This window comes from Bos indicus, chromosome 22, assembly GCF_029378745.1.
Source record: "Bos indicus isolate NIAB-ARS_2022 breed Sahiwal x Tharparkar chromosome 22, NIAB-ARS_B.indTharparkar_mat_pri_1.0, whole genome shotgun sequence".
NCBI classification, from domain to species: Eukaryota; Metazoa; Chordata; class Mammalia; order Artiodactyla; family Bovidae; genus Bos; species Bos indicus.
Genome location: NC_091781.1, coordinates 51,496,851 through 51,510,187, shown reverse-complemented (window position 1 = coordinate 51,510,187; position 13,337 = coordinate 51,496,851). Strand labels below are relative to the sequence as shown.

Here is a 13,337-nt window from a genome sequence, read left to right as displayed (position 1 = left end):
AGAAGTATCCTGCTCATCGGGGTGAAGATTTCTCCACGAGGGCGTGAGAGACAGAATGACACAGAGATTCCATGTCTATTTGCCTGTGTGTTTCAGACACTGTCCGTGTCCTGCCCACTCCCCATTCTCTAGCTGACCTTTGCTCTGAGGCAGACAGGAAGCACTATGGAGTTTGTATCAGGGAACACCTTCAATTAACAATTGGGGGCTGCTGCTGCTAAGTCACGGCAGTCGTGCCCGACTCTGTGTGACCCCATAGACGGAAGCCCACCAGGCTCCCCTCCCTGGGATTTTCCAGGCAAGAACACTGGAGTGGGTTGCCATTTCCTTCTCCAATGCATGAAAGTGAAAAGTGAGAACTTGGGGTAAAAACATCTCCTCTTCCTCACTCCCTCGGGGGCCCACCTCCAGACGTATCACACCTCTGCCTGAGGTCCCCAGCTGGGTTGAGCTCCTGTCATCCACTTTACTGCCTGTTTACTGACATGTCTTCTTCTCACTCATCCTGCCCTGACTCCTCTGTCTACACTTTTGCTGGCTTTTTCTGGAATTACCTCGCAAACAAACTCCTTCGATTAAAGGCTTGCCTTCAGTCCCCTTCTGGGCCACTGTGAACCAAGACATATTCCCTTGTCTGAGAGGGACATAGGGTAGGATCTCACAGAGCATTTACTTTGTTACCTGTCAGGCTTGTCTCCTCTTGGTGAGCAGGTGTGTTGATTGCAGACAGGTTAGTCGATCCCTGTGCGTCTTCTCTACATTGTCATATGCTGTGGGGGGAAGCCGTACTGAGGGAACTCAGAGCTGTGTTGTGTCTGTGCCCGAGGATCCAGGCTTGGTAGAGCCAAGTGTGAAATGGTCAGTTTTGTTTTTTGAGCTGGCTGTTACATTCTTGGTAGCTTGAAATCAGCCATGGAAAAAATGTTTACACCATGGAAACTGGCAGATGGTCCACATTAGGCCCGTCACCGCTGGCACATCCCAGCCCCACCGGAGAGAGGGACCACTCATCAGGATGACATGACATCTGTGCAGGTCACCTCTGTTTTCAGTCGTTCCCCATGATTGCCCATCTTGCTCCCATGGCCTCCCACCTGTAGCCTCGGGCCAGTCTCGTCCTTTCATATTCTACATTGGCATTTACCTGACGTTCCTTGCTGCGGAGGAGGCTCCCAGCATGTACAGGTAACCACTGATAGCAGAAAGGGGTGGATGCTTACATTGGTTCCATCTGAATCCTAGAGCTGGGAGCTGAAGTGGTCCCTGGCAGGGAGGTCTGCAGGCCTACTTAGCGCCTTCTAATGGGATTGGCTTCTGAGTGTCTGCTCTTCGATCCCTGGACCTCTTACTCCCTGAGAGAACAAATATCAGGTCCTTCCATTAATGGCTTTGAGCATCAGGCCAGGGCAGTGGCCCCGAGAGGGGGGAGGAGCCTCTCTAGAGGCTGAGAGAGTGTCGGGCTGCCTGGGATGAGGTACTGAAGACAAAATAAGGCAGGTTGGTGCCCTGACAGGCTAGACCATGTGGGCGTGGGTTGTGACAGCACAGTCCCGGGCTGCTCGGTGCCTGGGGGTAGGTACGAGATGTGTGTGTGGGGAGATGACAGTTCAGTTTTGACCCTTTTGGTTGAGGTGGGCCAGAGGGATGCTGGTCTCTGGGTGGGGCTCTGGGCAGTAGGCATTGTTAGTGTCCTGTTCAATCCTGTCAGTGGGCGGCTGCCCTGAGGACCCTCAGCTGTTGGGACTGTGGGAGGTAGATGGTAATGGCTCTCAGGTCCCTTCACAGCTGCCTTCACAGCTTCCCCCTCCCCAGGAGATCCTGGGATACTCTGTCTCCTCTGCACTTGGCCTGTGTAAGTGACTGCCTGTGAAGGGGACATGAGAGCCCAGCTCCCTCCTCAGTGAGTCCTAAAGCAGGGATGCAATGCCAGTTCCAGGGCTTTTGGGGTGAGGTTTAACCTCGTCCCAGGGTAGAGCGCCTCCCTGAGGGAGGGTTCGGGTCACCCTGCTGAGTCTGCCATTTCCTAGTGAGGGGGGTCCTTGATTGAATGGTTTACCTGTGGGTCTCATTTTCCTCATCAACTGACCTACACAGAGAGCTGGTGGGTGTTCCCAGAGGTCTGGGGGCACTGTTTGGGACTGGATTCTGGTTCTCCTTGCCCCAGAGTCTCATGGACAGGAAAGATGGCTGGGAGGAGCAAAGGAGGGGGCAATGCAGGATCAGGGCTCCTACTAGAGTTTGTTGGGGTGAAACGTGCACGCGGGTGTCTCAAGGTTCAGATGCGGAGCGGGGACATGCTGGCTGGAGACAAGGGCTGTGCTGTCTTTCCTGAGAAGACCTCAGCCCTAACAGGCTGTGAGGACTAAGCCAGAAAAGCTGGTTGCTCAGGGCATGGAAGACATGCTCCTCACCATGAGAGGTGCCATCAAGGACCACACTGAGGACCCTACACAGAATTAGGGAGGATGGGGAGGGGACTTCAGTCTGAAGTGTGAGCCAATGCAAAGGCCCAGAGGCAAGATAGCACAGGGAGGGTTTCAGGCTTACCTAATAGCCAGTAACCATGTGTATTGCTAGTAATTTTCTATTGTAATCACCTCGCTTTCCTTCTTTGACTTGGGAAAAGGATACAGCTTGACCAAGAGGCCACTGGGGCAAGACCTGGGCTGTGTAACCAGGTTGCACCAAGGCCCACCTGTCCTTCTCTCTCCAAGGCTGATGTGTAACCAGCACCTTCCATCCAGCTGCCACTTCCGAGGGGCCCCAGCCAACTGCTCAGAGTCCCACAGGTCAACACATGCCAAGAGCTACCCCTGGCCTCCAGTCACATGGCTATCCCAAGGCAAGCCTTATTAGAATGAGCTTCATGGTCCCTGAGCCCCTCTAACACTTGGCTGCTTATGGCTCCCATCTGTGCTCTCTCTACCACCCAGCACCAGCCCTCAAGCCTGGTGTCTCACCCACACGACTGGACATGGAGTCAAATGAGAAGAAACTTTCTCAGGGCTGTGAGAGCCAAGAGGAGGAGATTCTGAGTGTTCTTAGAGATCAGGGATGCCTTTCCAAGGAGGAAGGCCAGGGCAAGCAGAGGGACCAGAGGCACAGTTGGGAGGTGAGCTGGAGGCTCCGACGGGCCCGAGTGATCGGGGTGGCCTGGGACCCAATACCTGAGGCCTGTAGGGTGGGGAGTGAGGACAGTAAAGAGACCCAAGCATCCAGACCCTAATGCCCCTGGCTCAAGGAGGTGGGTGAAATACCCAAATCAGTGATTTGCAGAAGCCCCCTAGACAATGGTATGGAGGGTGGACAGTGGTCAGGGGAGAGCCAGGAACACAGAGGAGGACTTTGGGCATTCTGGCTCCCCGTTGGAGGAGAGAAGACGGGGTAGGACCAGGGAAGGAGTGGTACGAGGTCTAGGAGTGTCCTCAGGCAGAAGGAGCAGGTAGGGCTCCCAGGCTTCCAGCTCAGGGTCCTGCGGCAGCACCCAGCCAACAGCTCAGTGCGGACAACCAGGGTGTTCATGGGAGTCTTGAACCCAGAGCCATGTGTGCACGAGAACTCGTGTCTTGAAAAGGGAAGGGATAGCCCCTGGAACATGTGAGAACTGAGAGGAGAAGCAGCCCGGATGCACCCGAGCCAGCCCTGCCTCCTAAGAGGAGACTCCCTGGAGGAGACTCAGCAGAACCCACAGAGGAGGGGACCCAGGAGAGAAGCGACAGGGGAGAATCAGTGTTTGGAGGACAGATGGACTCTGCAGCCTGTGAAGATAAAGATAAGGCTTTAGTGCGGCCCCTGAACTTAGGGAGGGCTGTCCAGCCTGCGATGGCCTGAGGGTGAAATAGAGCAAAGAAGCGTGCAGATGACCATTTCTCAGGGCAGATGAGAGGCAGCCAAAGCAATAGGCCAGGTTTGGTAGGTTCTGGGGCCAGGACATTTTTAGACTGAGAAGAGCAATGCAGAGGAATCCAGGAGAGGAGACAAATGGAGCTCACTGTATGAGGGCTGGACACAGAGACGATGGTGTGGCCCCGTGTCTACCTAGGGACTGGCTGGTGTGTACATCTTGAGATGTAGTACTGTCATCCACTCACCAAATGTCAAGTGACCCTCTACTGGGTTCCAGGCAGTGCCAAGAGGTGGAGGCTGACTGCTGAATACACTCCTTTACCCCGGATCCTCAGGAGCCCATGGTGTGGACTCAGAGGGGATGTAGACAGTGCCTGGTCCCTCCCTCTCCTCAAGGACTCAACCCCTTTGAGCAACCGTGCCTGTGACACTTCCCACGGACCCCAGGAGAGGCCGAGATATTGTCAGGGAGATGGAGAAACCCTTTCGTCACCTTGCACAGGGGCCTCCCTGACCACTGCCCAGAAATCCAATGAAGCAACAGCAAAGCCTGAGTCAAGTCCACCTCGCACCTGGGAGGAGGCCAGGGATGGGGCGGGTCAGGTTGAGTCTTTGCATCAGGCCCAGGCTGAGCATAAAAGGAGGGTCCCTCAGGTGGGAGGAGGCAGACTGGGCACCATGGAGACCCCGAGGGCCAGCCTCTCCCTGGGACGGTGGTCACTGTGGCTGCTGCTGCTGGGACTAGCGCTGCCCTCGGCCAGCGCCCAGGCCCTCAGCTACAGGGAGGCCGTGCTTCGTGCTGTGGATCAGCTCAATGAGCAATCCTCAGAACCTAACATTTACCGTCTTCTCGAGCTGGACCAGCCTCCTCAGGATGTAAGTCAGGGAGGGGGCTGGGGAAGGGACCCTCTGGGTGGAGGAGCAGAGACACAGAGCAGAGAAGGAAGCCTGAGCCCAAGCCCAGTCTCCCCACTCTGATCCTCGAGCAGGATGAAGACCCAGACAGCCCGAAGCGGGTGAGCTTCAGGGTGAAGGAGACCGTGTGCTCCAGGACCACCCAGCAGCCCCCCGAGCAGTGTGACTTCAAGGAGAATGGGGTGAGCCTGGGGGCTGGGGGCACAGGAGGCTGCTTCCCAGATTGCTGAACAGGGGGCTTCGAGCAAGGTTCCCAGCCCCTGGTGTGAGGCTGGGAGCTTATGGCCTGGGGGTGGGTGGTTCCACTTTGACCTTGAGCCTCCCCTTCCAGCTGCTGAAACGCTGTGAGGGGACAGTCACCCTGGACCAGGTCAGGGGTAACTTCGACATCACCTGTAATAATGTAAGTGGCCCCTTCTGTACTGTGGGAACTGCTGTGCCGGTGGGTTGTGGAACTCCCTTTGGACCAATGACCCACTGCCCCATCCAGGGCAGAGAAAGACTCTCCTACCCTGCCCCCTCCCTCCCCGAGCCCCAGATCTCCCGTCCTGGCTGTGTGTCCCTTAGAGCAGTGGTTCTCTCCTGGGGTCCCCACCCAGAGAACTTGTCAGAAAGGCAGATTCTCAGCCCCACTCAGGCCACCTGAGTTGGACTCTGGGGTGGGGTCTGACCATTTGTCTTTTCCCAGGACTTCCAGGGATTCTGACTGTGCTAAAGTTTTGAGAGTCACGAGCCCTCAACCTCTGCTCTCTTCCAGCTTTGCTGGGATGGGCTTGTGACTCTGGGAAGCCCTTGTCTTCCTTTAGTCTCTTCATCTATTTCTGAGTGTGGGGATTCCACCTCATGCTCCAAATATCACAGCCAGAGGTGAACTTGTGCCTGAGGATCCTGGTGTGACCCTGAAACAGGAAGGGCCAGGTGGGGAGGGATCTTGGGTTGATGGTGATGCCGTACCAACAAGCAACCTGTGTTTTTCTTGTTTCACAGCACCGGAGCATCAGGATTACAAAGCAGCCATGGGCACCACCACAGGCAGCCCGATTATGTCGCATTGTAGTGATAAGGGTTTGCAGATAATCAGCTCTTGTAGATTTCTGTCATAAGCCAGCAAAGAGTCCTAAGGGTTTTCTTACTCTGCCTCAAGCTACTGGATCTGAAAAATAAATTCTTGTGACATGATATCCTCCAGGTCTCAATTTCATTGTCTCCTCTCCTCACAGTTATCAAGAAAGAATCTTGAACTATTTCATGTCTCGTGTGTGTGTACCCGTGTGTGTGTGTGTCTATGTGTCTGTGTGTGTGTCCATGAGTGTATGTGTGTGTGAGATCACTCCTGTGAACACAGAGAAGGGTGAGGGCCCTGTTCCTTCCACGCGGGAGGCAGTAGCCTCAGGAGCTCCAGGACAGCGTCTCCATCCTTGGGCGCCTCCCGAACACTTCACCCGCCCCACTCTGCCCTCCTCCTCCAACACCCAGTAGGACCTAAGGAGACCTGCTGTGTGTGCAGTGCTGGTGGGAATGCTGCTCCTGCTCACATGGAGCTGACAGTCCACGAGGGGCCAGGCTTCCCACCTTGTTAAACACTCACAGAGACTGTTCTGGGCATTGCACCTGCAGGCTCAGCCCTGAGACTGAACTGCGTCTCTGTGAGTGACACACAGATCACATCACTGTTTGCCTCTGATCAGACACTGCCCATGTCCTGCCCGCTCCCCATTTTCTAGCTGACCTTTGCTCTGGGGCAGATGGTAGCCCTGGGGAGTTTGAATCCAGGGAGTAGCTTCAACTAACCATTGGGGGAACTTGATGGAAAAACATCTCTTCTTTCTCCCTCCTTGGGTGTTCCACTCCCAGATGTGTCACACCTCTGTCTGAGGTCCCCAACTGGCTTTAGTCTCAGCCATGCACTTCAGTGACCTCTTCATTGAACGTACTCTTCTGACTCAGGTCCTACCCTGTCTCATGTCTCTACATCCCTGCTCGAGGTTTCTGGAATTGCCTCCCAAACAAACTACTTCTGCTAAATGCTTGTCTTAGGTCTGCTTCTGGGTCAGCCTGAACCAAGACACAGATTCCTTTCTCTGAGAGGGACAGAGGGCAGGATCTCACAGAGCATGTACTCTGCTACCTGTCAGGCTTGGCTCCTCTTGGTGAACAGGTGGGGCTGAATCAGGAAGGTTAGAGGAAAACAATAGAATGGGAAAGACTGGAGATCCCTTCAAGAAAATTAGAGATACCAAGGGAACATTTCATGCAAAGATGGGTACTATAAAGGACAGAAATGGTATGGACCTAACAAGCAGAAAATATTAAGAAGAGGCGGCAAGAATACACAGAAGAACTATACAAAAAAGATCTTCATGACCCAGATAATCAGGATGGTGTGATAACTCACCTAGAGCCAGACATCTTGGAATGCGAAGTCAAGTGGGCCTTAGGGAACATCACTAAGAACAAAGCTAGTGGAGGTGATGGAATTCCAGTTGAGCTACTTCAAATCCTAAAGGATGATGCTGTTAAAATGCTGCACTCAATATGCCAGCAAATTTGGAAAACTCAGCAGTGGCCTCAGGACTGGAAAAGGTCCATTTTCATTCCAACCCCAAAGAAAGGCAATGCCAAAGAATGTTCCAACTACCACACAATTGCACTCATCTCACACACTAGTAAAGTAATGCTCAAAATTCTCCAAGTGAGGCTTCAACAGTATGTGAACTGAGAACTTCCAGATGCTCAAGCTGGATTTAAAAAAGGCTGAAGAAGCAGAGATCAAATTGTCAACATTTTCTGGATCATTGGAAAAGCAGGAGAGTTCCAGAAAAATATTTACTTCTGCTTTATTGATTACGCCAAAGCCTTTGACTGTGTGGATCACCACAACAGACTGGAAAATTCTTAAAGAGATGGGAATACCAGACCACTTTATCTGCCTCCTGAGAAATCTGTATGCAGGTCAAGAAGCAACAGTTAGAACCGGACATGGAACGATGGACTGGTTCCAAGTTGGGAAAGGAGTGCGTCAAGGATGTATATTGTCACCCTGTTTATTTAACTTATATGCAGAGTACATCATGAGAAATGCTGGATTCAATGCTGGATGAAGCACAAACTGGAATCAAGATTGCTGGGAGAAATATCAATAACCTCAGATATGCAGATGACACTGCCCTTATGGCAGAAAGCGAAGCAGAACTAAAGAGCCTCTTGATGAAAGTGAAAGAGGAGAATGAAAAAGCTGACTTAAAACTCAACATTTAAAAAACTGAGATCATGGCATCCAGTCCTATCACTTCCTGGCAAATAATTGGGGAAATAATGGAAACAGTGTCAGACTTTATTTTCTTGGGCTCCAAAATCGCTGCAGATGGTGACTGCAGCCATGAAATTAAAAGATGCTTGCTCTTTGGAAAAGATGCTATGACAAACCTAGACAGCATATTAAAAAACAAAGACATTACTTTGCCGACAAAGGTCCATCTAGGCAAAGCTATGCTTTTTCCAGTAGTTATGTATGAATTTGAGATGGGACCATAAAGAAAGCTGAGCGCCAAAGAATTGATGCTTTTGGACTGTGGTGTTGAAGAAGACTCTTGAGAGTCCCTTGGACTGCAAGGAGGTCCAACCAGTCAATCCTAAAGAAAATCAGTGTGCATATTCATTGGAAGGACTGATGCTGAAGCTGAAGCTCAAATACGTTGGCCACCCTACACAATGAACTGAGTCATTGGAAAAGACCCTGATGCTGGGAGAGATGGAAGGCAGGAGGAGAAGGGGATGACAGGGGATGAGATGGTTGGATGGCATCACCGGCTCAATGGACATGAGTTTGAGCAAGCTTCGGGAGTTGTTGATGGACAGAAAAGCCTGGCATGCTGCAGTCCATGGGGTTGCAAAGAGTTGAACATGACTGAGCAACTGAACTGACTGAACTGAAAGGAACCTCATGTGTCTCACTCTATATCACTCCTTCCTGTGGGAGGAAACCCTATAGGGAAACTGAGGGCTCTGTTGTGTTTGTGTCAGTGATACAGGCTTGCCAGAGCCAATTGTTCTATTGTCAGGATTGTTTTTAGCTGCTTGTTAAGCTCTTGGTGGCTTCCCTGGAAGCTCAACTGGTAGAGAATCTTCCTGCAGTCCAGGAGATCCTGGTTCAATCCCTGGGTTGGGAAGACCCCTTGAGGAAGGGAAAGGCTACCCACTCCAGTATTCTTGCCTGGAGAATTCCATGGACCATACAGTCCATAGTGTTGCAAAGAGTCAGACACGACTGAATGACTTTCACTTTCATTTTAAGCTCTTGGTAGCTTCAAACCAGTAGACGTTCCTGCCAGAGTATTGATGCCTCCCATGCTTGTCCTGCCCTGTCCTGTCTGTGCTGCTGAGGCAGTGAGAACTGCAGGTAGGAGAGTTGGTACCGGAACACACAGCTGGAGTCCACTGTGAGTGATAAAACTGAGTAGCGTATTTCTTTACTTCCCAAAGCACGTACTCGTCAAAACCTGGGAGGACCTGCTGGAAGGGCTGTTTCTACCTTCCCAGTGCACCCGTGGGAAGACGGAAGACCTCCGCTAGGACAAGCCAGTCCGTGAGGAGGGAACACAGAGGCACCCAGGAAAGGGAGGTATGTGGGCCTTGTGCGAAGGGCCCAGTCCTCCATCCTCCCGGAAGTTGATGTCTGGATGGGCTCAGCTCACTTCCTGCTCAAATGTCATGGTCTCCCAGAGGCTCACTGTGAGATCCTGAGGGCTTGCAAAGATGGGAGAGAGGACTTCAGTCTGAAGTATGAGCAAATATAAAGTTTCAGAGGCAAGAAGGCACAGGGAGGGTTTCAGGCTTACCTAGTAGGCAGTAATCATGTGTATTGCCAAATCTTTTCTACTGTGAACATCTCCTTTCCCTCATTTGAGTTGGGAAAAAGATACAGTTTGACCAAGAGGCCACTGGGAAATACCTGGACTGTGAAACCAGGTTGCACAGAGGCCCACCTCTCCTTCCTTCTCCAAGGCTGGTGTGTAACCAGCACTATCCATCCAGCTGCCATCTTACGAGGGGCCCTGGCCAAGTCCCCAAGGGTCCCATAGGAAAACTGAGACCAATAGCAAACCCAGAACTCACAATTACATGACAATTCCTCCTGAAACTTGTACAAGAATTTCTTTCTTGGCTTGTGGCCCGTCTATTGCTTTGGTCCATTATCCTCTCAGCCAGCTGTGTTCTCAAAACCCTGCACACTGGCCACCCCAGCGTGGTGTCCCAACAGGGCATGGGACAGGAATTCACTTGAGGTGAAATCAGAGGAGACTTCCTGAAGGCTGCGGGACCCAGGATAAATGAGGTGCCGAATCTCCTTGGACATCAGTGAAGGCTTCCTAAGGAAGAAGGTCAGGGCAAGCAGAGGGGTCAGGGGAGGAGATGGGAGACGAGCATGTGGCTCTGAGGTGCCTGAGTGTTTGGGATGGACAGGGGAGCCTGACACCTGAGGCCTGCAGGCAGTGGGAGAGGACAACACCGAGCATCAAGCTGCAAACCTTGTTGCCCTTGACTCAAGGCAGCAGGTGAAACGGTCAAATCAGTGGTTTGCAGGATCCCTAGACAATGGTGTGGAGGGCGGACAGTGGTCAGGGAGAGCTAGGAACATACTCTCTAGAAACTGCGTAAAGAGAAGGCATTAACCTAACCTAGTTATTTGGTGAGGACTGTCCATCCTGTGGTTGCCTTCACTGTGAGAGAGAACAAAGAACTGTGGTCGTGATACAGATGACACTTCCTCATACTTAGCTGGGGAGGTGCCAGGGTAACAGCCCAGGCATCTGGCCATAGGAAATATATGACTGAGAAAGTAATCAGAAGAGTCCAGAAGAGGGGACAGATGAAGCCGAGCTCCTGACTGGCTGAGAACTGAGCCCATAGGACAGGATGGTGTGGCCTTGATGCCTGCCTCGGTACTGGCTTGGTGGGGGGGCGGCGGGGAGCTAGGCTCTAGACATGATGATACTGTCAATCATTCATGAAAGTTGCTGAGTGCCTACTGGCCAAGAGCCTTGAGCAGGAGATTTATTGTTGAATATACTCCTTTAAGGGCTTCCCATGTGAAGCTAGTGGTAAAGAACTCGCCTGCCGGTTTAGGAGATGTAAGACGTATGGGTTTGATCCCTGGATGGGGAAGATCCCCTGGAGAAGGGCATGGCCACACACTCCAGTATTCTTGCCTGGAGAATCCCATGGACAGAGGAGCCTGGTGGACTCCAATCCATGGGGTCACAAAGAGTTGGACACGCTGAAGTGACTTAGCACGCACGCATGCAAAGTCCTTCAAACTGTTGTCAGGTGTGCAGGTGTAAGACAGATTTCTGACTCCCTCCCTCTCCTAAGGACTCAACCATTTTGAGCAAACCTGCCGGTGACACTCCCCAGGGTGTCCAGAAGAGACCAAGAAGTTGTCAGGGAGATGGAGAAACCATTTCTTCACCTTGCACAGGGGCCTCTCTTCAAACTGCCCAAAAACCCATGAAGCAACAGCAGGGGCTGAGGCAAGTCCACCTCAGGCCGTGGGAGGAGGGCAGGGATGGGGCTAGTCAGGAAGACTCCTGGTTGAGCCTTTGCATCAGGGCCCAGGCTGAGCATAAAAGGAGGGTCCTTCACCTGGGAGGAGGCAGACTGGGGACCATGCAGACCCAGAGGGCCAGCCTCTCACTGGGGCGGTGGTCACTGTGGCTACTGCTGCTGGGACTAGTGGTGCCCTCGGCCAGTGCCCAAGCCCTCAGCTACAGGGAGGCCGTGCTTCGTGCTGTGGATCAGCTCAATGAGCTGTCCTCAGAAGCTAATCTCTACCGCCTCCTGGAGCTAGACCCACCTCCCAAGGATGTGAGTTGGGGAGGGGACTGTCTAGGTGAGGGGCAGGGAGACAGATCAGAGAAGGAAAAATGAGCCTGAACCCAGTTTCCCCCGCGCTTTAATCCGTCACCAGAATGAAGATCTGGGCACTCGAAAGCCTGTGAGCTTCACGGTGAAGGAGACTGTGTGCCCCAGGACGATTCAGCAGCCCGCGGAGCAGTGTGACTTCAAGGAGAAAGGGGTGAGGCTGGGGGCTTGGGGTCAATGTTTCCCAGGGAGCTGAACAGGGAGCTTCTGGGAAGGTTTTCTGTCTCTGGGGTGAGGCTGGGAGGTTATGGCCAGGGGATTCCAGCTTGACCTTGAGCCTCTCCTTCCAGCGGGTGAAACAGTGTGTGGGGACAGTCACCCTGGACCCATCCAATGACCAGTTTGACCTAAACTGTAATGAGGTGAGTGGTCCCTTCTGGACTGGGGGGGTTCTAGGGAAGATAGTGTGTGGAACATCCTCTGTACCAATGACCTGCTGTCCCATCCAGGGCAGACAGAGGCCCTCCTACCCTGGCCCCTCCTTCCCTAAGCCCCAGGTCTCCAGCCCTGGGGCTGCCTCCCTTCGAGCAGTGGTTCTCTACTGGGGTTCCCATCTGGGAACTGACATGAGATGGATTCTCAGGACCCACTCAGACTTCCTGAATCTGACACTGGAGTGGGGCCCAGCCATTTGGATTTTCACAAGCCCTCCAGGGAATTGTGACTGAGCTCAGCTTATGACACACTGACTGCAGTCATGGGTTTTCAGCCTCTGCTCTCATCCAGCTTTGCTGGAATGTGCTTGTGACCCTGGGAAGCCCCATGCCATCTGTGGGCCTCAGTTTCCTCTCTGTCTGTGGTATGGAGATTCAACCACATGCTCCAAGGGTCACAGCCAGAGCGTGACCTGGGGTTGCAAGGCTCCTTGGGCAGCCCAGGAAGGTAGAGGTGTGGTGTGTGTGTGGGGGGGTGTCAAGTGTTAATCATGAGTCAGTCCCAAAAGAAGCTTGCGGCCTCCTTTTTCATAGCTCCAGAGTGTCATCCTACCCTGGAAATGGCGATGGTGGCCTTGGCGCAGAGGTTGATGGAGAAGAGCTGTCAGATCCTGAGCCTGGGGAAGAGTCTTAAGTGTCTGATTTGTTCAGATTCGGGCTTCTGGACAGTGAAAATAAATTCTTGTGAAAACGGTTCCTCCAGGCTTTAATTTCACTTGTCTCCCCTTCTCCCACTCATCAGGACCATATCCCTAACTCTGGGAGGTCCCCCACATATGGTGTGCATCTATGTGTATGTGTCCATGTGTGTGTGTGAGATCACTCCTGTGAACACAGAGAAGCCTGAGGCCCCTGTTCCTTCCAGGAGGGCACGGGGCAGGCAGCAGCCCCAGGAGCTCAGGAACTGCCTCCCCACCCTCGGGTCCCTCCCGAGCCCTTCACCCACCCCTGCCCTCCTCCTCCAACACCCAGTAGGACGTAAGGAGACCTGCCGTGGGTGCAGAGCTGGTGGGGCTGCTGTTCCTGCTCACGTGGAGCTGACAGTCCACGAGGGGCCAGGCTGCTCACCTTGTTAAACACTCACAGAGATGAAGTTCAGTCTCAGGGATAAGCCTGCAGGTGCAACGCCCAGGACGTACCTCTTGCCCTCGACAATCTGAATTCTGAAATAGCCCATCCCTCCTGGCTTTTCTGTGGCATTTAGACTCAATACTGTTTCTT

The 13,337-nt window shown here is 52.9% G+C and overlaps 2 protein-coding genes across 2 annotated transcripts; both read left to right on the top strand.

Moving 5' to 3' along the window:
• The first annotated feature begins 4,086 nt into the window (after positions 1-4,086).
• On the top strand, positions 4,087-5,936 carry LOC109575955 (cathelicidin-1). The gene is made up of 4 exons (XM_019984209.2): positions 4,087-4,722; positions 4,836-4,943; positions 5,093-5,164; positions 5,749-5,936. The coding sequence occupies exons 1-4, from the start codon at positions 4,525-4,527 to the stop codon at positions 5,836-5,838; spliced, it is 468 nt and encodes a 155-aa protein (XP_019839768.2). The 5' UTR covers positions 4,087-4,524; the 3' UTR covers positions 5,839-5,936.
• Positions 5,937-11,382: 5,446 nt separating this feature from the next.
• Positions 11,383-12,812, top strand: LOC139178644 (cathelicidin-4). Its single transcript, XM_070776767.1, has 4 exons — positions 11,383-11,625; positions 11,729-11,836; positions 11,973-12,044; positions 12,651-12,812. The coding sequence occupies exons 1-4, from the start codon at positions 11,428-11,430 to the stop codon at positions 12,705-12,707; spliced, it is 435 nt and encodes a 144-aa protein (XP_070632868.1). The 5' UTR covers positions 11,383-11,427; the 3' UTR covers positions 12,708-12,812.
• Positions 12,813-13,337: the final 525 nt, after the last annotated feature.